This window comes from Macaca nemestrina, chromosome 1 (genome assembly GCF_043159975.1).
Source record: "Macaca nemestrina isolate mMacNem1 chromosome 1, mMacNem.hap1, whole genome shotgun sequence".
NCBI classification, from domain to species: domain Eukaryota; kingdom Metazoa; phylum Chordata; class Mammalia; order Primates; family Cercopithecidae; genus Macaca; species Macaca nemestrina.
In genome coordinates, this window is record NC_092125.1 from 194608811 (window position 1) to 194632206 (window position 23396).

General features: G+C 42.9%; 1 protein-coding gene across 8 annotated transcripts in view; it reads right to left on the reverse strand.

Moving 5' to 3' along the window:
- LOC105494777 (microtubule actin crosslinking factor 1) overlaps nt 1-23396 on the reverse strand; it is a 390378-nt gene that overhangs the window by 244574 nt on the left and 122408 nt on the right. For all 8 annotated transcript variants that reach the window (XM_071095727.1, XM_071095735.1, XM_071095721.1 and 5 more), the window contains exon 2: nt 13508-13569. In XM_071095727.1, the coding sequence (XP_070951828.1) occupies nt 13508-13569 (62 nt within the window). The remainder of the gene's footprint in view (nt 1-13507; nt 13570-23396) is intronic.

Below are 23396 nucleotides of genomic sequence, written 5' to 3' on the forward strand. Positions count from 1 at the left end.
GGCAGTGGATTTGACAAATTCAATTTTAAATATGTTAAATTTAAAATGGCAGCAAAGGAGTTGCAAATGGAAATGTTCTTGAAGCAGCTGGAAATACCAGAATTCAGTTTGGATCAGCTGAGAACTTAAGTTTAGATGTCACATGCACAGAGGTGCTAGCTAAAGACACGGGAAACGGGCTTTCTGGATTAGGAGTAAGACAGAAGAGCAGAGTGCTAAGGACTGAGCCTTAGGGAATAGCCAAAATTAGAAGGCAGGAGATGGAAAAGCAATCAACAAAGGACAGAAGAAAAAGACAAAACAAAACAGTAACAGTGAAAGAGGTAAGCAAAAATGTAAGAAGTGTAATCAAGATAGGAATGATCACTGGTATCAAATACTACAGCAGAAGTCAACGAGGATAAGGACTAAGAAAGTTTTTTAACTTTCCTACAAATAAAGTGCTTTTGTGAGACTATTTCTCAAGAGAGTAGTAGAGTGAAAATCAGATTAAAATTAATGGTAGGCTTTTTAAAAAGTCAGAAAATATTACATACTTCACATTAAGGCTTAAGAAGAGAAGGGACAACTAAGTTAAATGAGGGATTTATTTTTGATAGATAAGATCTGAACATAGGGAATAAAAATCAGGTGAGGACATTGAACGAATAAATAAATAAATGAATAAATACTGATTGACTGATTGAGACACAGTCTTGCCATGTTGCCCAGGCTGGTCTCAAACTCCTGGCCACAAACAGTCCTCCCACTTCAGCCTCCCAAAGTGTTGGGATTACAGGCGTGAGCTACCACTCCCAGCCTGAATAAATATTTAAATAAATTGTGGTTGCTAGGCGCAGTGGCTCACACCTGTAATACCAGCAATTTGGGAGGCCGAGGCTGGGAGATTACCTGAGGTTGGGAGTTTGAGACAAGCCTGGCCAACATGACAAAACCCCGTCTCCACTAAAAATACAAAAAAGTTGTGCATGGTGGCACATGCCTGTAGTCCCAGCTACTCAGGAGGCTGAGGCATGAGAATCGCACAGGCGGAGGTTGCAGCGAGCCAGGATCGCACCACTGCATTCCAGCCTGGGCAACAGAGCAAGACTGCAACTCAAAAATAATAATAATAATAATAATAAACAAATTGCGGTTGGTCTTGAGGACCAAGTGAGGTCATCTTATCAACAGATATTAAACACCACAGAGTACTGAAAAGACAAAGGAGGCAACTTAAAATGTAAAGTTAATTTCACACTAAGGCCCTAATGTCTCTCAAAATTCTGATTATGTGTTATACCTGTGATAGCAAAACTTGTATATATTATAAGAAATTTAGATGAGAACTAGCTTATTATGCCTTCTCAATCTTTGTCTGACTACAGTAACCAAATAACTATAAAAATAAAACTATTGGCCAGGCACAGTGGCTCATCCCTGTAATCCCATCACTTTGGGAGGTCGAGGCAGGTAGATCACCTGAGATCAGGAGTTAGAGACCACCCTGACCAACATGGTGAAACTCCCTCTCTACTAAAAATACAAAAATTGGCAGGACGTGGTGGCTCACGCCTGTAATTCCAGCACTTTGGGAAGCGGAGGCAGATGGATCACCTGAGGTCAGGAGTTTGAGACCAGCCTGGCGAATACGGCAAAACCTTGTCTCTACTAAAAATACAAAAATTAGCTGGGCGTGGTGGCATGCGCCTATAATCCTAGCTATTGGGGAGGCTGAGGTAGGAGAATTCACTTGAACCCAGGAGGCGCAGGTGGCAGTGAGCCAAGATGGCGCCACTGCACTTCAGCCTGGGCAACAGAGACTCGGTCTCAAAAAAAAAAAAAAAAAAAAAAATTGGCCGGGTGTGGTGGCTCACATCTGTACTCCTAGCACTTTGGGCGGCCAAGGTGGGTAGATCATGAGGTCAAGAGTTGGAGATCGGCCTGGCCAACATAGTGAAACCCTGTCTCTACTAAAAATACAAAAAATTAGCTGGGTGTGGTGGTAGGCACCTGTAATCCCAGCTACGAGGCTAAGACAGGAAAATCACTTGAACCTGGGAGGCAGAGGTTGCATCGAGCCGAGATCATGACACTGCACTCCAATTTGGGCTACAGTGCACGACTCCATCTCAAAAAATAAATAAATAAAAATACAAAACTTAGCCGGGTATGGTGAGGCACTCCTTACATTCTAGCTACTCAGGAGGCTGAGACAGGAGAACTGCTTGAACTCAGGAGGGAGAGGTTGCAGTGAGCCGAGATTGTGCCACTGCACTCTTCCCTGGGCAACAGAGTGAGACTCTGTCCCCTGCAAAAAAAGTTTTTAATAAAAAATAAATAGAACTATTGAAGAGATACAGAGAGAGGTAATGGGAGAGGAGAATGCAAAGAGATTTTTTTTTCCCTTGCCTGGAAAATTGTCAACAACAGAAAACAACAGTTTGTTTCTAAAGCATACTAGACACAGCTCTACCTAAAGAAGGGTAAAGAATTAGCTAACATTTACTGGGTACTTCTGTGTCAGGAATTTTTTGGACACAGAGATAGGATTTGGAGGGCTCAATTAACATCCCCCAATCACACATCTACTAAATTGCCAGGCTGATCAAATCCAGATCTATCTCATCCTAAAATCCTCATCTCTTCTGCTCATACTAGTTTGCCTGTGAAGTTTTCCACAAATCTCTTAGGAAAATGACCAGTGAACTAAGCAACAAAATTTCAGAAGGCCAGGTACGGTGGCTCAAGCATGTTATTGAGCACTTTGGGAAGATTATTTGAGCCCAGGAGTTTGAGACCAGTTGGGGCAACACAGTGAGACTCCATCTCAACAAAAAATTTTAAAAGTTAGCCAGGTGTGGTGGTGCATGCCTATAGTCCCAGCTATTCAGGAGTCTGAGGTGGGAGGGTTGCTTGAGCCCAGCTGACTGAAGCTGCAGGGAGCTATTATCACACCACTGCAACAGAGTGAGATCCTGTCTCAAAAAAAGAAAAAGTTTTAAAAGCACCCAACTGAAGCAAGATTGTTCAAGAATCATCCATATGGATGCTTCTTTCTAACAAATAATTATAATGTTCTGTCAATAAATGAGTAAAAAACTGCAATTATTCAGGACCTTGCCTGTTTGCACACTCTGAGAAAATCATTGTCAAAATTAGTAAATGTCTCCAACGAAGATACATAAATGGCTAATAAACACCTGAAAAGATGTTCAACATCATTAGTCATAAGGAAAATATAAATCAAAACTGCAGTGATTCACGCTCTCTAGGATGTCTATACTATAAAAGACAGATAATAAGCCTTAGCAAAAATGCAGAGAAACTAGAACCCTCATCCACTGCTGGTGTGGATGTAAAACGGTGCACTTGCTTTAGAAGATAATGTGATGGTTACTAACATGTTAAACACAAGTTACCATACGATCCACCAGTTGTGCACCTAGGTATGTAATTAAAGAGAACTGAAAATATATGTCCAGACAAAAACTTGTAAATGAATGTTCATAGAGACAGGGGTTGCGGGGGCAAGATGGTGTCTCAGTACATTACCCAGGCTGGTCTCAAACTCCTGGCCTCAAGAGATCCTCTCACCTCAGCCTCCCAAGGTGTTGGGATTACAGGTGTGGGCCACTGTCCCTGGCCATAAAGTTTTTTTTTTGTTTGTTTGTTTCTTTTTTTTTTTTTTTTGGAGATAGGGTCTCACTTCCATCGCCCGTGCAGTGGCACGATCACAGTTCACTGTAGCCTCGACTTCCTGGGCTCAGGTGATCCTCTCACCTCAGTCTCCCAAGGCACACACAACCATGCCTGGTTAGTTTTTTTCTATTCTTTATAGAGATGGGGTTTTGCCATGTTGCCCAAGCTAGTCTCAAACTCCTGGCCTCAAGCTGCCAGCCTCAGCCTCCTGAAGTGCTGGGATTACAGGCTTGATCCATCACACCCAGCCATAAAGTGATTTCTTAAAATTAGTGAATAATTAGATTTTGAGAGACCAAGTCCAATCCTCCCCAATGCCCAAGCATTAATAAGCCAAGGAGGGCTCTGCTGTCTGTTTTTTGTTTTTGTTTTTGTTTTTTTGAGACAGAGTCTCACTCTGTTGCTCAGGCTGGTGTGCAGTGGTGCAATATCAGCTCACTACAATATCTGCCTCCTGGGTTCAAGTGAATCTCCTGCCTCAGCCTCCCGAGTAGCTGGGACTAAAGGCTCACGCCGCTATGCCCAGCTAATTTTTTTGTATCTTTAATAAAGACAAGGTTTCGCCATGTTGGCCAGGCTGGTCTTGAACTCCTTGCCTCAAGTGATCCACCCACCTCAGCCTCCCAAAGTGCTGGGATTACAGGCATGAGTCACTGTACCCGGCCTCCATTTTTTAAAGATTAACTTAAAGCTATGAAAAAATAAACAGCTTTCCTCAATTTCTGAGTGGCTTTAACAAAGGGAATAAATTACACTTCAGTGCTTGGAATCCTAATCTGAGCTCAAAGGGACTTTAAAGATTACTTAACTCTAATACCTTTAGTTTACAGATGAGAAAACCATTGCCTAGAGAAGCTAAATAACTTGTGTAAGATCATTTAGCTGGAAAGTATCAGAGCTGAGCCTAGAACATTGTCCCCTGACTCCCCTAACAAGGCTTCTATGATGCCTGGAGGGTCAAAATGACAGATTATCAACAATTTTAAATAATAAGAGTACCCTCCTCCCCACCATACATCCATACATACACAAAAAAGACCAAGGGTTGTCACATAGTATCCTTTTTTTTTTTTTTTTTTTTTTTTGAGATGGAGCCTCGCTCTGTCACCCAGGCTGGAGTACAGTGGTGTGATCTCAGCTCACTAAAACCTCTGCCTCCCGGGTTCAAGCGATTCTCTTGCCTCAGCCTCCCAAATAGCTGGTATTACAGGCATGCGTCACCACACCCAGCTAATTTTTGCATTTTTAGTAGAGACGGGGTTTCACCATGTCGGTAAGGCTGGTCTCGAACACCTGACGTCAAGTGATCCACCCACCTTGGCCTCCCAAAGTGCTGATATTACAGGTGTGAGCCACTGCGCCTGGCCTCATAGTATTGACACCTGCCGAAAACTTGATCTAGAAACCTTTCCTCTAAACAATTAAAAGGAAATGTAAGCAGCCCAATTTCCTTGACTCAGACTATGTTGAAGAGCAATATATAGGTCAGAGGAGAAAGTTTTAAAGAGAAAAGCATGTTATTTACTCTCTCCTACACTTATTAAAAGATACAGGGAAAGGGAAAGTGAGCCTAGTAATTTCAGATAGATTTCTGAATGGCAAATCTCCAAACTGTAAAAACTGAAACCCGTATTGATTCATTGGCCAAATCTGTCTTCAAGGAAAAGCCCAACACTAAAAAAAAAAAAGATTATAGTTGTCCTAGACTTCTTTACTCTGGAAAGAACTATGCTTAAATGCAGGGAATAAAAGTAGCAGCTGGGAATCCCTGTTTGAGAGCGGGGGTGGGAGGGAACAAAGTGTGAGGTTCTTTGCATGTAAGAATTTTTATCGTATCTCTGTTTTGAGAATTCCCTAAATTGTGAGGAATCTAACAGTGGTACTGGTCAACCCGGATTAACAGCTTCTCTAAGAATGTGGATGATTCTAAAATCCACAGGCTGGGCGTGGTGGTTCATGCCTGTAATCCCAGCACTTTGGGAGGCCAAGGTGGGCGGATCACCTGAGGTCAGGAATTCAAGACCAGCCTGACCAACATGAAGAAACCCCATCTGGCCGGGCGCGGTGGCTCAAGCCTGTAATCCCAGCACTTTGGGAGGCCGAGACGGGCGGATCACGAGGTCAGGAGATCGAGACCATCCTGGCTAACACGGTGAAACCCCGTCTCTACTAAAAATACAAAAAAAAAAAACTAGCCCGGCGAGGTGGCGGGCGCCTGTAGTCCCAGCTACTCGGGAGGCTGAGGCAGGAGAATGGCGCAAACCCGGGAGGCGGAGCTTGCAATGAGCTGAGATCCGGTCACTGCACTCCAGCCCGGGCTACAGAGCAAGACTCCGTCTCAAAAAAAAAAAAAAGAAACCCCATCTCTACTAAAAACACAAAATTAGCCAGGCGTGGTGGTACATGCCTGTAATCCTAGCTACTTGGGAGGCTGAGGCAGGAGAATTGCTTGAACCCGGGTGGCAGAAGTTGCAGTGAGCCAAGATCGCGCCATTGCACGCCAGCCTGGGCAAAGAGCAAAACTCCGTCTCAAAAAAATATATTAAAATCCACAAAAGGTAGCTTTACTTTCATAGGCAGGCACTTAAGCATAGGGAATAGAAAATCCAGAGTAAAGCCCAAGTCCAAATGTAGGCCCAAATGTAGGCCTGACAAGCATTTAGAGTGAAATTAAGCCCTAAAAAAATCAGGTCCAGGCAAAGACAGCCACAAACCACTATCATATAGTCACACATAGGCAACAAAGGCAACACTCCTTTCCTCAGCATCTAACCAGCACTACACTTTGTCAATTTCTTAAACTACACTGCCAGTCTCATTCTGATATTTCCCACAGACATGAATAAGCAAAAAGGTATGAAGTTCCACCCAGTGATTAGGGAGTCAGTGAATTGACTCATGTGGCCAAAACAGAGGCTGTATAGGAGAGAATACCTGGAATCAGTGCTACCCTGTATTCAACTAGAGAATCTCAAACAGAAATAGAGAAATTTTAAGTGGGCCAGGTGTGGTGGCTCACGCCTGTAATCCTAGCACTTGGGGAGGCCAAAGCAGGAAGATTCCTTGAGCACAGGAGTTTGAGACCAGCCTAGGGAACATAGGGAGACCTTGTCTCTTGAAACAGAAAGACAGAAAGAAAGACGGATGGACTGACGGATGGACAGATGGAAGGAAGGAAGGAAGGAAGGAAGGAAGGAAGGAAGGAAGGAAGGAAGGAAGGAAGGAAGGAAGGAGGGAGGGAGGGAGGGAGGGAGGGAGGGAGGGAGGGAGGGAGGGAGGGAGGGAAGGAAGGAAGGAAGGAAGGAAGGAAGGAAGGAAGGAAGGAAGGAAGGAAGGAAGGAAGGAAGGAAGGAAGGAAGGAAGGAGGGAAGGAAGGAGGGAAGGAAGAAGGGAAGGGTTGTTAGCGTCACTAAAAATTTGAAAACGTTTGCTGGTATATACGGAAATTTTATCTAAAATTCCAGGAAAGCCAGGGGCTTCTAGATTGCGTATACAAAAATGGAAAGAACTGCTCTATCTGCTAGATTAAATATTGGGCTTTTCCTTTGTAACTACTAACCCCTGAAGTCAACAGGAACTGACCAGAAAAGCATTGTTCTCCCTCCTAAGGAGCTCATACATACTTTCATGTTCTCTTTAGGGGAATATACTTCATCAGCTACCAGCACCCAGAGATACAGCATAGGTAATTTAAATAAGACCTCATTTAGAAACCTAGATTTCTCTTTTTGATGGTTCTGGTATATAAGCAGAACTCTTATATATGTATGTTTACATTCTAAATTAGGTTATTTCAGATGCTTACATCTTTAACAAATCTCTTTTAAGATTGGATCAGAAGTGTTCTCAATAAGGAATAATTAATTTGCTTATCCCAAAGTAAGCTGTTTCCCAAAAGGTTACCAGGGAATCCAAGAGATTTCAAGATCAACTAAATCTAGAAGTTGGGAGACCTGGTTTGTGGTTTTATTTATTTATTTATTTGAGACAGAGTCTTGCTCTGTCACCCATGCTGGAGTGCAGTGGCACAATCTCAGCTCACTGCAACCTCCACCTCCCGGGTTCAATCGACTCTCCTGCCTCAGCCTCCCAAAATAGCTGGGATTACAGGCGCCAGCCACCACACCCAGCTAATTTTTGTATTTTTAGTAGAGATGGGGTTTTACCATGTTGGCCTGGCTGGTCTTGAACTCCTGACCTCAAGTGATCCATCCCCCTCAGTCTCCCAGAGTGGTGGGATTACAGGCATGAACCACCATGCCAGGCCACCTGGTTGGTTTTGTCCTTACGTTGGTCTACCTGCCGAAGATGACATTAATCTGGGGTGTACTTGGGGAGCAAAGCAAAGGATGCTTGAGTTGCAAAAAACAAATCTCAATCCCTAATTCTCAGCCCAAAATTCAAATAATTCCAATTTAGAGCAATAACTCTGAATAGCAGTGCATCTCTCTCTGAAATATCCCAAGATAAGCAAATGTTGTTGAAACTGTAAGGCTGGGGGCCTGAGAAGAGATGAAAAATAGCCAAGGATTTAAGTAAAGCTTTGGCTGGCCTCCAGTTTCTAACAATGCTATGATGTGTTCCTCTGCTTCTCCCTCCCTGAGCCTCCTGTCATCACACAGCACTGAGGCAGAGGTCCAACAGGCAGCATCAGCTACAAACAGGCAGCAAGGAGCCAGAGCACTGGAATTCAACTACAAAGTTCAGGGGACAAGCTCAAGGCAGGATTGATTCAGTTCCTCCAACTGTTAGAGACAAGGTATGAAAGAATCAGCTGCCAGCATAGTTAGCAGAAAGAACAAGTAATTTTGATCAGAAGACTCATGATTGACTGATCCTTAGCTCCATCCCTCACTAGCTGTATCATTTTGGCAAAGTCACTTCACTCCTCTAATTCTCATTTTTCCCTAGCTGTTAAAATTGAGAGGATAAAACACCTTTACTTACTTCAAGGTTACTATAAGGATTAAGACAGGTAAGAATGTGCTTCAGAAGCTATAAACACTATTGAAATATTAGTTACTCAAGGTAATAAGTACTTATTGGATACTTCTCATGTGCTATGTGCAGCACTTAACAGAGAAAGTAGCATACTACAATCCCAGTCCTCAATGAGTACTGTAACAGAGAACACCGGTGAGTGAACACACAGGCATCTCTTCAAGGCAGTCTGATATAGAGATGGAGTTGCAATTGATTTAATCTGAGGAACAGAGGTCAGAATCTCAGGAAGGTGACACTGGAGCTGGGCCTAGAAGGTGAAGTGGGTGATGACCAGGCAGAGGAGGCTGGGACGTGCATTCTAGGGAGAGAAATAAATAAGCAAGGAGGTGTGAAAGTACACAGTGTTTAGGGAGCAGTGAGTTGTCTCATGTGGCTACAGCGCGATACAAAAAACAGAGTGCTTACAAATGAAGCTGGACAGGTGGGTTGGAAATGCTGCAAAGTGCTCTATGTCATGACAGAATTAGGTGACATCAAACTCTAGAGGCAACTAGTAGCCATAGAAGAAATTTACAAAAGGAAATCACGGTTGGATGCGGTGGCTCACGCCTGTAATCTCATGACTTTGGAAGGCTGAGGCAGGCAGATCACAAGGCCAGGAGAGCAGCCTGGCCAATATGGTGAAACCCTGTCTCTACTAAAAATACAAAAATTAGCCAGGTTTTGGTGGCACACGCCTGTAGTTCCAGCTACTCGGGAGGCTGAGGCAGGAGAGTTGCTTGAACCCAGGAGGCGGAGGTTGCAGTGAGCTGAGATCGCGCCACTGCACTCCAGCCGGACGACAGAGCAAGACTCCATCTCAAAAAAAAAAAAAAGGAAATTATAATTTCTTTTTCTCCTTACTTCTCTCTCTTTCTTCTTTGTCCTAACACTATAAATAGTAAGACACAATATTTGCCCTCAAGTGGTGATATAGCTGAAAGATACACCATGTATATAAACACTCTGGATGCTTTAACAAAAGCACATAAGGAGTACAGTCAGGGGCACAAAGAAAGGGTAGTCAGTTCCACATCAGAGAGTCAGGAAAATACTTATTGAAGAGGTGTTAAGTTGGTGTTATCCAGGCAGAACAAACTTGGGAAAGGTATTCCAAGCACAGGGAGTAGAATGAACAAAGATACAGAGTCATAAAATAGCATGGCACACAGTTCAGCAAGAGCTCAAGGTATGAGGGAAACTTGGTGCTATGAGCCTGGAAAGGTAGGCAGCAACCAGAGCCAGTTCTGCATGGGTTAAGAGCACGGTTTCTAGACTTTAGGTTGCCTGAATTTTAAAATTTCAGTTCTGCCTTTTTCTAGCAGCATGACCTTGAACTAATTACTTACCCTCTCTAAGTAATTTATAAAATGGGGACATTAACAGAATCCACAGCATAAGATCACTGAAGGATTAAATGAAATAATCCATGTAAAGGACTTAGTATATAGAATGTCCAATTTAGACTAGACATGGTGGCTCATGACTGTAATGCCAAGACACTGGGAGGCCAAGGCAGGAGGATTGCTTGAGGTCAGAAGTACAAGACAAGCCTGGGCAACATACCAAGACCCCATCTCTACAAACACACATACACAAATTAGCCAGGCACAGTGGCATGTGCCTATAAACCGAGCTATTTGGGAGGCTGTGGTGGGAGGATCACTTGAGCCCAGGAGTTGGAGGCTGTAGTGAGCTATGATTGTACCACTACACTCTAGCCTGGTAACAGAGCAAACCCTGTCACACACAGACATAGAGAATATGTCTGATTTACAGGAAGTCTTCAAGATACTATTACTACCATTGTTATAATAGAAAACTTTATTAGGAAACTATTATAATGGTCAAGGCAACAGACACAAAGGCCCTGAACAAAAGCAGCGATATGGAGAAGAGAAGACAGATGCATGCAATCTTTCTGAGCTGCAAGTGATTGACTGGACTTGGTAACAAGGGAGAGATTATGGGCAGTACTGAATCAAATAGGTTCCTAACTTGGACAACTAGCTACATGAGTGAAAATATTTAACAATTTAGGGTGTGTTCAATAAAAGCTATGGCTAGGTAACATACAGATGAACGTGTAAAATATACCATGACACACGCCTTTGGCTCAGGCAAGAATCCAAGAAAAGGCTCTATCATTGCCTCCTTATTCAGATTTTGTAGTGTGAAAATCATGCTCACCTGCAGTACTCATTAAACAAGTGGTCCTAAGAAGCCATGTTTGATTTATGTAACCACCTCCTTACCCACGGTTTACTGAACTACAGATGGACAATCGGCCCATGGAGGAAAAGAAGACCTCAGCCCATCAGACTTTCTGTGTTTGTGCATTCAGAATCATGTGGCCTCAGGGGTTTACATCACTGTTTGAGGCACAGCCGCCATGGCTCACTCATAGCAGTAAGAGAAAAGCAGAGAAATGAATATAGGAGGTACACAGAAGTAAAATGAAAGAACACAAGGCCCCATAAACAAGAAAGACCTGGGTTGGTCAGGCACGTGGCTCACGCCTATGATCTCAGCACTTTGGGAGGCTGAGGTGGGCGGATCACCTGAGGTTGGGAGTTCGAGACCAGTCTGACCAACATGGAGAAACCCCATCTCTACTAAAAATACAAAATTAGCCGGGCGTGGTGGCTCATGCCTGTAATCCCAGCTACTCAGGAGGCTGAGGCAGGAGAATTGCTTGAACCCGGGAGGCGGAGGTTGTGGTGAGCTGAGATTGTGCCATTGCACTCCAGCCTGGGCAACAAGAGTGAAATTCCATCTTAAAAAACAAACAAACAAACAAACACAAGAAAGACCTGGGCAGCACAGTAAGAACCCATCTCTACAAAAAATTTTAAAAATTAGCCAGGTGTGGTAGTGCATGCCTATAGTTCCAGCTACTCGGGAGGATGAGGTGGGAGAATCACTCGAGCCCAGGAGGACTACAGTGATCTCCGATCTTGCCACTGTACTCCAGCCTGGGCAACAGGGTAAGACTCTGTCTCAAAAAAAAAAAAAAAAAAAAAAAAAAGAGCAAGAGTAGTTTTCGGATAACTGTTTAGGTTTCATAAAGCCCAGCTGCATCTAGACACCAGATTCTGTGAGATCATCCCATATCCATTTCTACTTGTGTTTCTTTCCATTCCATGCAACAAAACAATCCCAGTGGCTACAATGGATGAGACTGCCCAAAAAGAATACAGACACAAAACCAAAAAATGGCCAAGGTTAGGATCCTGGGGAACACCAACATGGAAGAGTCAGACAGAGGAAGAAAAGTCAATGAAACAGGTAGAAAAAAAGGCATTCGTAGAGGCAAGAGGTAATTCAGGAAAAAGCAATGTTCTAGAAGTCAATGTAAGAGAGGATTTTAAGGAGTAGACAAGAGTATCAAATGCTACAGAGAAATCAAATAAGAGGAAGAAAAAACTAGGCTACTGGATAGGGCAATTAAGGGATCACTGGTGACCTTTCCCAGAGAAGCACTAATTATTATTATAATTCAAAAACTTGCGTTTTCAGATCCTAACTGCCACAGTAGTCATACTGTTTTATCTTTAGGTGAGTCTTAACATGCCTCTGTTTTGGTTTCTCTTCTATTTAAAATAATAATAATAATATATTATTATGATATTTATTTATATATCTAATATATAATTATAATTATTATATTATTATTATCCTTAGGTGAGTCTTAACATGCCTCTGTTTTGGTTTCTCCTCTATTTAAAATAATAATAGTAATGATAATAATAATCTTCACCCAGCCCTAACCATTCTAGAAATATTCTGTATTTTAGACTATCTGGTGGTAAAATTCATGTAAAAATTCATCAAGTTAAACATTTAAGCTTCATGCACTTTAAGAGAAAGAGACAAAATCCCCCTCTATCATCCTTCCATAGTATTCAGATTAAAAAATAAAAATACACTGGGCGAAGTGGCTCACGCCTGTAATCCTAACACTTTAGGAGGCCAAGGTAGGAGGAGCACTTTAGCCCAGGAGTTTGATACCAGACTGGGCAACATAGTGAGACCCTGTCTCTATTTAAAAAATAAATTAATAGCCGGGCGCGGTGGCTCAAGCCTGTAATCCCAGCACTTTGGGAGGCCGAGGCGGGTGGATCACGAGGTCAGGAGATCGAGACTATCCTGGCTAACATGGTGAAACCCCGTCTCTACTAAAAATACAAAAAACTAGCCGGGCGTGGTGGTGGGCGCCTGTAGTCTCAGCTACTTGGGAGGCTGAGGCGGCAGAATGGCGTGAACCCGGGAGGCGGAGCTTGCAGTGAGCCGAGATCACGCCACTGCACTCCAGCCTGGGAGACACAGCGAGACTCCGTCTCAAAAAAAAAAATAAATTTAAAAAAAAAAAAAAATTAATAAATGAAATAAAAAAGAAACAGGCTTATAAAGTAATGTATAAAGCTAGGAGTAAACTGTTCTTTGAATTTTTTAAATCATCCCATGGTATCCTCAACCTCTGCCTCCTGATGTAATGGTAGGTAATACTGTCTTCATCAAGAAGCAGATTAATACAAGTTTCCATGCTATTATGACTATGTTAGTTTTCAAAAAGCTGGGCATGGTGGCTCATGCCTGTAATCCCAGAACTTTGGAGGCTGAGACAGTAGGATTGCTTGAGTCCAGGAGTTTGAGAACAGCCTGAGCAACATGGCAAGACCCCTTCTCTATTAAAAAAGGAAAGAGAAAAGAAAAGTCATATGTGTATCTTCATAGACTCGAGCACACAGCAAGCAATCTAAACCATCTGAAAGACGGAATGACAGATCCAGATGAAAGCAGTGAGAGGTGCTGGGGCAGCATATATATGAAGGGGTCTTACCTTCATTAAGTGCTTGTTGACCCACTTGGTGAATGTTTTCTTCTGAACCCGGTCCCGTTCATCTGTAAAGAAAACACAGAGAAGGCACGGGCTTAGTGCTACCCAGGTAACAGGTTCCCACACTGCAGCCCTGCCCACACCTATGTTTCTCTAGAACAACTTACCCACATAACTGTGGGACAGTGACTTCTTCTTAGGAAGGTTTGGCCTAGCTGAACTTCCTCTTTGGTCCTGATCACGTTGTCACTTTACAAATTAGACAGAATCATCATGTGCCTCAAAAATCATACCATGGCAAAGTCTCCTTAGCATGATAATTTGAGCAGAGCAGGGGACAGAGTGATTCCCCACTTCTCTCACAACAAGCTTCAAAAAGCCAAAGCCATGATACCACCAACAGATGGGGTGGCCTTGACATTTGGGACACACATATTGCAGTGGTTAAATTTCACTCTTCATGTGCTGATCTGCCTGAGTAATGCGCAACTCCCTCCCTCTCCTACCCCAGTAATTTCTTCATTCCAATTTCTTTACCAGCCATTATCAAAACACTCAAACTCTCAAAGCTGCCCAGTTTACTCCCACGGAACATCTCTTCCCTCTCTCCCTTTTCCTGTCATAGTAGCAAACTCCCTTTCTTTCTCCATTTTTTTTACCTCTTTAACAGAAACATGACTATCAATGCTTGACAATGACTGCTCCACAGAGGCCTTATCCTGTAAAGGACTTACTTTCTCCGACTCTTGCCAATTCCCCAGAGCCATTTCTAGACCACTGAGCCATCAGTCCTGGTCCTTTTCTATTTTTGAAAGCCCACACCATCCCCTATAACATCTTGTTCAAATCATCCTCACTGTCATGGACCATGCCCCGCAGCCTATCCCCTTCCACATGGCAAATCTACCTTAGCCTTCCCTGATGACTTGGTTCATTTATCCTCTCTACATATACGTGAAGACATATGTGACAATGCATCTGTGCCTACTTGGCTCCACGGGCACTCATCTCCAATTCATGTCCAGCCACCACACTGCCACATTTTGGGCCTTATTCCTTCCCCAAACGTACCTATTTAGCACTTACCATTATCAGTCTCTCATACCCTCTCCTAATCATTCTAAACCTTCAATCACTCCATTCTTATTTTACCCTACTCATTAAGGACATCTACAGCTGGGCATGGTGGTTCACGCCTTATAATCCCAGCAGTTTGGGAGGCTGAGGCCAGTGGATCACTAGAGCTCAGGAGTTGGAGACCAGCCTGGCCAACATGGTAAAACCCTACCTCTGCTAAAAATACAAAAATTGGCCAGTTGGTGGTGTGCACCTGTAGTCCCAGCTACTCAGGAGGCTGAGGTGAGAGGGTGGGAGGATCGCTCGAACCTGGGAGGCGGAGGTTGCAGTGAGCCGTGATCACACCACTGCACTCCAGCCTGGGTGACAGAGTAAGACACAGTCTCATAAAAAGAAAAAGGACATTTAAAATAATCCCAGTCCATGCTAGACAACATGGTTATGCAATTCAAAGCTTCCCTCACTAATACCCCAGAGACTCTCCCTGCCTAACCACCTACTACTACATTCACCATGACAATCTGCAAACCTAAATTACCACCATTGCCCGCTGCTTGACTCTTCCATATCTTTTCCAAGACAGAGAACATTTCAGAAGAAGGTTGCAGAGGTGGCTGGGCGCGGTGGCTCAAGCCTGTAATCCCAGCACTTTGGGAGGCCGAGAGGGGCGGATCACGAGGTCAGGAGATCGAGATCATCCTGGCTAACACGGTGAAACCCCGTCTCTACTAAAAAATACAAAAAAAAATAGCCGGGCGAGGTGGCGGGCGCCTATAGTCCCAGCTACTTGGGAGGCTGAGGCAGGAGAATGGCGTGAACCCGGGAGGCGGAGCTTGCAGTGAGCCGAGATCGCGCCACTGCACTCCAGCCTGGGCGACAGCACGAGACTCCGTCTCAAAAAAATAAAATAAAATAAAATAAAAAGTTGCAGAGGTATATAAATCTGGTTCACTAGTAATTCATAGAAGCTTCAGCCAGGTTCTCTCTCCCCAATGCCCAGTTATTTTCTTCTTATTGATCCCCTAGGAAAAGCCAACATACTGCCATTCCAAACAATGTCAATGCTCGTTCTACATGCCAGGTGAATATATTTATCTACTTATTTTTCCTGAGTTTATAGCCATTCAATAAGCACTTCTTATCTTGGCCTCTGTTTTTATCTTCATATCCTTATTTTCAGCCTTGAATCCTTTCTTGCTTTGCAAGAAATAATTTTCTTCCTACTATGAACTACAGCACTAAGGAATGGACCTTAGAAATTATATAGTCTAATTCTTTGCTGACACACAAATCCCTTTGACAACAAAGAATCATAAGTTCACGTTGAAAGGTCTCTACAGCTCTCCCATAAATCTACGATATTCTTGATGTTTAAAATTTAGGGTAACAGAGAATTCACTAACAGAGGAAGAAAGACAATGCACCAATGTAATAATTCTATAAAATGTCATAATCTGCTTTCCTTATAACTTCTGCCTATTGACTCTCATTTGGGACTGTCAGATGTATTATTATTAGGCCAGGTGCAGTGGCTCATGCCTGTAATCCCAGCACTTTGGGAGGCTGAGGCGGGCAGATCACCTGAGGTTGGAAGTTCAAGACCAGCCTGATCAACATAGTGAAACCCCGTCTCTGCTAAAACCACAAAATTAGCCGGGCATGGTGGCGCATGCCTGTAATCCCAGCTACTCGGGAGGCTGAGGCAGGAGAACAGCTTGAACCTGGGAGGCGGAGGTTGCAGGGAGCTGAGACCGTGCCATTGCACTCCAGCTTGGCAACAGGGCGAGACTCTATCTCAAAAAAAAAAACAAGTATTATTATTAGACTTAAAAGTTTAATCCATCTTTCAACTGATGGAGCCTTGAAAGTATTTGAAGCCAGGATTCTTATTAGATTTGACCACTGTCATTCCAACATATTTTGATATTTTTAGATGCTGATTTAGTTATCCAACATCATCATCCTTTCCAAGCCCGTGTCATCTGCAGACTGAATCAGAATCAGCTTCCAACTATAGTCTCATCGAAATCACTGACACTTTGCTCATACTACTTATTTTCCCTTCATGGCAGGCCACTTCTCTTCATCTCTCCAAATGGTATTTATTCTTTAAAATCCACCTCATTCATTCACTCATGTATTCTTTTTTTGCTTGTTTTTGAGACAGAGTTTTGCTCTTGTCACCCAGGCTGGAGTGCAATGGTGCGATCTGGGCTCAATGCAACTCTGCCTCCTAGGTTTCAGCGATTCTCCTGCCTCAGCCTCCAGAGTAGCTGGGATTACAGGTGCCCACCACCACATCAAGCTAATTTTTGTATTTTTAGTAGAGACGGGGTTTCACCATATGGGCCAGGCTGGTCTCAAACTCCTGACCTCAGGTGATCCACCCACGTTGACCTCCCAAAATGCTGGGATTACAGGCACCTGGCCTCATTTATTCTTTAAATAAGAGAAATAACTTCAAAACAGTTTGATAAGTGCTATAACAGGTAAACACAGAGTGCTCATGAACATAAGAGGTTAAGCATACCTTGGTAGGGACAGGAAATATGGGGGACTTAATGAAGTTTCCAAGAGGAGTGACTCTATCTAACCTTAAAAGATGAGTATAAGCCAGAAAGAGAAGGGAAGGAACAAAGTCGCTACATAAAGTTATAGCTAATGCAAATTCATGGAGACAAGAAAAAGCTTATGTTCGAAGAACTGCACAGAATTAGGAATAGTTGAAAGACAACTAGGTAGTGGCAAGATAGGATGGTATGAGCAAAATCATGACCTTTCATGACAAGCTTAAGGAACCTGAACTTTATCCTATAGGTAAGGGGAAGCACTGAAAGATTTTGAACTGGAGAATGACATGCTCAGATTTGTGTTTAAGAAAAATTCTGGCTGCCTTTTCTGACAACTCCAGTTCTCAATAGTCTCTGTGTCCTCCAAATATCCATGTTACTTACTGGGCTAATCACTCAATCAGCACTTAAATAATTATATAGTGTTCTGAACTTTTAATATGCTTATTCTTACATTACCAGTGAGATCATTAACTCCTCGAAGAGACCATGATTTACATTTTTGTATTTCCCACAACTTGCAACACCTAAAGCTCTACATAGTAAGACCTCAAACATAAAACCACCAGAGAGTGCTCTTAATTGGCCAAGTATGATTAGAAGACTGGCTACAGAAACACACAAAATGAAATCAGAACTGAGTTACCTACAAGAATCCAGTTCAATATACAAAAACCTCAAAACCCTGCCAGGCAAGCTGGCTTATGCCTGTAATCCTAGCACTTTGGGAGGCCGAGGCAGAAGGATCACTTGAGCCTGGGAGTTTGAGGCTGCAGCAAGTTATGACTGTGCCATTGCACTCCAGATGGGACAACAGACTGAGACTCTGTCTGAAAAAACAAAAACACAACATGCCAGTAAGTATCACTTGTGTGCTGATATAAGAAGGCATGGTGGAAAAATTAGAGCTAACTAAAGTTGTGTCCATTACATTTTCACATGATATCAGGCCCACTGTGCTTCACTATATTAATTACCTTCATAGCCAAAAACAGTCTGATTCTAATTTTAAAAATTTTCATTCTGATGACAGAAGTGTTCTCTCTTTTCATAATTTCTTTTTTTATAAAAGCTATGTATATTTGCTGTAATAGGTCAAACAACATACAGATGAAAAAAGAAAAAATTGCCAGGCACGGTGGCTCGTGCCTGTAATCCCAGTACTTTGGGAGGCCAAGGCAGGTGGATCACGAGGTCAGGAGATCGAGACCATCCTGGCTAACACGGTGAAACTCCGTCTCTACTAAAAATACAAAAAAAATAGCTGGGCATTGCGGCGTGTGCCTGTAGTCCCAGCTGCTGGGGAGGCTGAAGCAGGAGAATGGCGTGAACTCAGGAGGCGGGGCTTGCAGTGAGCCGAGATCGCACCACTGTACTACAGCCTGGGTGACAGAGCAAGACTCGGTCTCAAAAAAAAAAAAAACAAAAAAAAACAACAACAACAAAGAGAAAAGAAAAAGGAAAAAATTAACAGATTTTCTTTTAAACTAGTAAGTACCTTAAAGGAGGTGGAATTCTTCTGGTTTCTTTTTAGTACACTGCCTCATTTCGTTTAGACCTGAATATGTGAGTAGCATGATTCTTTTTAATTTTACTATCCATAGGCGGGGCACGGTAGCTCACACCTGTAATCCCAGCACTTTGGGAGGCCAAGGCAGGTGGATCACGAGGTCAGGCGTTCGAGATCAGCCTGGCCAACATAGTAAAACCCTGTCTCTACTAAAAATACAAAAATTAGCTGGGTGTGGTGGCCTGTAGTCCCAGCTACTCGGGAGGCTGAGGCAGGAGAATTGCTTCAACCTGGGAGGCAGAGGTTGCAGTGAGCCGAGATCGCGCCACCGCATTCAAGTTTGGACAACAGTGCAAGACTCCATCTCAAAAAAAAAAAAATTACTATCCATAAATTATTCTGCTAATCTACCAAGCCCTTCCATAATGGTAATGTACTAAGGAAACCTGATGGTCTCATACCAATCATGCTTCCAAAAGCTAAAAAGCTGACTTTCAGCTCTGGAGAAAGACATTTAAGTACTTATTGTGAATATAATCATTAAAGGCAACATGATTACAAGCCCTTCCCAAGACTACCTAGCCTGCTTAGAGCTGAGCCATAAGCTCCTCAGAAAACGGTTTTATAGAATTCCTTTGCCCCTAAGAGCTGGAAGATAATTTTTTAAGATCCTATGTTGGTAAGCCCATCAATTACATGAAAGTTCATTCCTGGTTTAAACTTCAGGATCAAAGAATATTACAGTGCCTAGAGTTTAATAGATCTTAATCTTCAGCAAGGAAATCCAAGAAGCAACCTTAAGAATTACACTGACCTTCAGAATAATAGCTCAGACTCTCAAACTATTTAGTAAGTTTTAGATTGGCTCCTAACACATAAATCCCTAGTTTAACTCCAGGCCTAGCAAACATCTTTCTGCCTAACATTGCAGGTTAGGCAGAAAGGTAAAACTGAGGTAAAAGTCTCAGAAAGTACCCTTATGTGACAGGAAAACTGGCAAAGAAAAGGCAATATTCATTTTAATGTTCTTTATAATCTCAGCCCCACCAAAGGCTATAAACAAAGAAGTGAGAGCCCATGGCCCACCACCAGCATCTCTACAGAAGTGGAGAACCCAACTGCCCATCTAATTTTCAGATTTAACACTTTAAACCTTATTAATTACTTAGAGGTTACTGAATTAGAAGGCTTAAATTAGAAAAATTTGCTATTTGTTGTTGTTTTGAGACAGGGTCTTATTCTGTTTCCTAGGCTGGAATGCAGTGGCATGATCATAGTTCACCACAACCTCGAACTCCCAGGCTCAAGCGATCCTCCTGCTTCAGCCTCCCAGGTATCTAGGACTACAGGTGCACGCCATCATGTCTGGCTAATTTTTAAATTTTTTGTAGAGACAGGGTGTCAGTATGTTGTCCAGGCTAATCTCAAACTCCTGGCCTCATGTGATCCTCCCGCTTCAGCCTCCCAAAGTGCTGGGATTACAGACATGAGCCACTGTACCCAGCCTAATTAGGATTTAATATTTGTTTCCAACTTTATTGATCTTCATCAACAAAGGTCTTTGAGCATCGTGCTACCAATACCTACCCTAATTTTATTTTAGTTCATTGCCAGAGTTGTCCCTTTTCAGAACCTAAGTCAGTCCTTCTACCTAAAATCATCGCTCCTCTTCTCCATGGGAACCTTAATCCAACAATACTCCCTAGTCTGTGTATCTTCAACTGCTCTCTCTCTCCTGGTTCTCTCCTGTTGGCTTCTGAACAAGTATGATGACAACGCTCAGACTCCACTTCCCCACTTCCTATTTATTCCATGTGACCTGGATTCCAGCCCCACACATTCACTGAAACTGCTCTCCCCCTAGTCACCTAATTGCCAACCCAATGGATAGTTTTGAGTTCTATCTCACTTAAACTCTCTGTAGCAGAAGACACTGCTGATCATTCCTTCACCTTTTAAATATCGACTCTCTCTCTTGAATCTGAGACTCCATTCTACCCTAGTTTTCCTATTCCTCCTTTGGTTGTTTCTTCTCTTCTGTTCATCCCTTAAATGTTACTCATCCTTAGCCCTCTTTTCTTTTCATTCTGTATTACAGCTTCTTCAGATGTCCAAGGACCCAAGAGTCCACTAACGGGTTTTGGAGAAGGAGTGTTCAGGAACCACCTAAAATTACATGCAAAATGTTTTGTGTCGTGTGTGTGTGTGTGTGTGTGTGTGTGTGTGTGTGTGTTGGGCGGTGGGGGCAGGGGGATCCATAGCTTTTCAATAAAAATTAAAAATAGCTGTTCTCTACATTCTCCCTTAATGATTTAATGAACATCCATAGTTTCAGTTGTGACCTATACAATGATAATTTCCAAATCTCTATGTTTAGCTGAGGCCTTTACCACTCTCATAGATTCAATGGCCTCCTAAAACTTTCATGCTCATCTCAAACTCAACTTGTCTAAAACTGAAGTCTTCTTTTCTCTTTGCTTCCAACAGATATCCCTGCTGTAATCCACCCTTCTCAGTGGTGTCAGCAACCTTTCTGGCAAGGTTGATCTTGTAACTGTCCACCTTAAAATCTTTCAGTGAGCCCTTATTCGCCCAATATTATTAACAGTTGACATTTAGGCTGGGTGCGGTGGCTCCCACCTGTAATCCCAGAACTTTGGGAGGCGGAAGCAGGCGGATCACTTGAGGTCAGGAGTTCAAAACCAGCCTCGTCTACTTGGTGAAACCCTGTCTCTACTATAAATACAAATTAGCCAGGCGTGGTGGCAGGCACCTGTAAAATCCCAGCTACTTGGGCGGCCGAGGCATGAGGATCACTTGAACCCAGGAGGCGGAGGTCACAGTGAGCCAAGAAAGTACCACTGAACTCCTTCAGCCTAGGTGACAGAGTGAGATTCTCTCCTCAAAAAAAAAAATAAATAAATAAATAAAATTTAATAGCATTTATTGAGCACCAACTTATGTGCTAAGCACCTTATATCTATTCTTTCTAATGATCAACAACTCTGTAAGTTAGGTATTATTTTACTGGAAAAATAAAGTCCAGACAGATGAAGCAGCGTGCCCAAGATCACAAGGTAAGTCATGAAGTCAAACTTGAACCCAGCTCTACCCAATTCCAAAGCTTGATGCCTCCATTCAGGATAACATTCAAACTTTTTAGCTTGGGAGCTAAGACCCATTATGATGGAATGCCTACCTACCACTCATCCCTCTACCTTTCCATAAAAACTTCCAGCCTTGTTTAAAAAAATTCCTGCAAATGGGGCAGGTTTTCTCTCAGTTCCATGCCTTTGCACATACACTGTGAATATAGCTCTCCCCTTCTCTGACTACTCATTCTTCAGCATTTAACTCAACTATCCCCTCCTCCAGGAGCTTTTCCCATCTCTTCCACACACTAGTTTGTGTGCTTATTGCAGGGTATCACTGTTTATTTGTTTATCTGTCCTACTCTACTAGGAGCAATTTGAGAGTAGGCCTGACGTCAAATGAAAGCCTGCATTTGAGGTGCAAAGTTCTACATTCTGATCCAACATAGCCTATCCATGTAGTCCCAGTACATTATGAATCATTCAAAAAACAAGTGAAAGAAGAGTCTCTGCTGTTTCCAAAGGCCACAGAAAAATGACAAGCGCTTCAAGAAGCCCAGAAACACCAACCACCTGGAAATCTAAAAACGATACACCACAGCTGACACAGAAAGGAACTGAAGTTGGAAGAGGCCTGTTTTGTGACCTCATAAAGTTTATAATCTAGTGATGGAGAACAACATGTAAATAATTAACAGTAACACCAAGTAAATAACACACCAGATACAAGCTGCACAAAATGACACTATAGCACAAGCATAGAGTTGATTAATCCTCACAGAGAGGTAAGAGGTGTTCATGGAAGGTGTGGTAGAACTACACCTGATCTTAGACAAAAGGCTACGGAGTGAACGGTGTCTGAAATAAACCTGGGATAACGAGTAGAATTCTGGCAGCCCAAAAAGGGGTCAAAGGATTCCAAACTAAAAAAAAACACAAGGAGGCTGGGCATGGTGGTTCATGCCTATAATCCCTGCACTTTCGGAGATCGAGGTGTGTGGATCACTTGAGCTCAGGAGTTCAAGACCAGCCTGGGCAACATGACAAAACTGCCTCCACAAAAAATACAAAAATAAGCCAGGCATGGTGGCTTGAGCCTGTGGTCCCAGCTACTTGGGTGGCTGAGGTGGGAGGGTCGCTTGAGCCCAGGAGGCAGAGGTTGCAGTGAGCCAAGATTGTGTCACGGCCCTCCAGCCTGGGTGACAACAAGACCCTGTCTCAAAAAAAAAAAAAATTTTTTTTTTAAATTTACAAAGCACAAGTAGTGATTTGGAGACATGTAAGTATACAGGATATGTTTAGGGAACGTATAGCTATTGCATGCATCACATGCAGTTAGCAGTGTGATGAGCAACCAGGCTAACAGAACAGCTAGCTGACATCACAAAGGACCCAGAAAGCTAGAGTAAGGAGTAGGTACTTAATTAAGTAGACAAAGCAGAACCACTGAAATTTTCTGACCTAGAGTATGTTTTGGGAAGACTAATCTGGCTTTGCACTGAAGGCCACATTGTACCAGAAAGACACTAAGAGGCAGAAGAACCAGTTAGAAGGCTCCAATGACAGACCAGGAAAAACATCTTGAAATAGCATGAATTAGGGCAGAGGCAGCAGGAAAGTAAAGAAGAGGGCAGGTACATTGT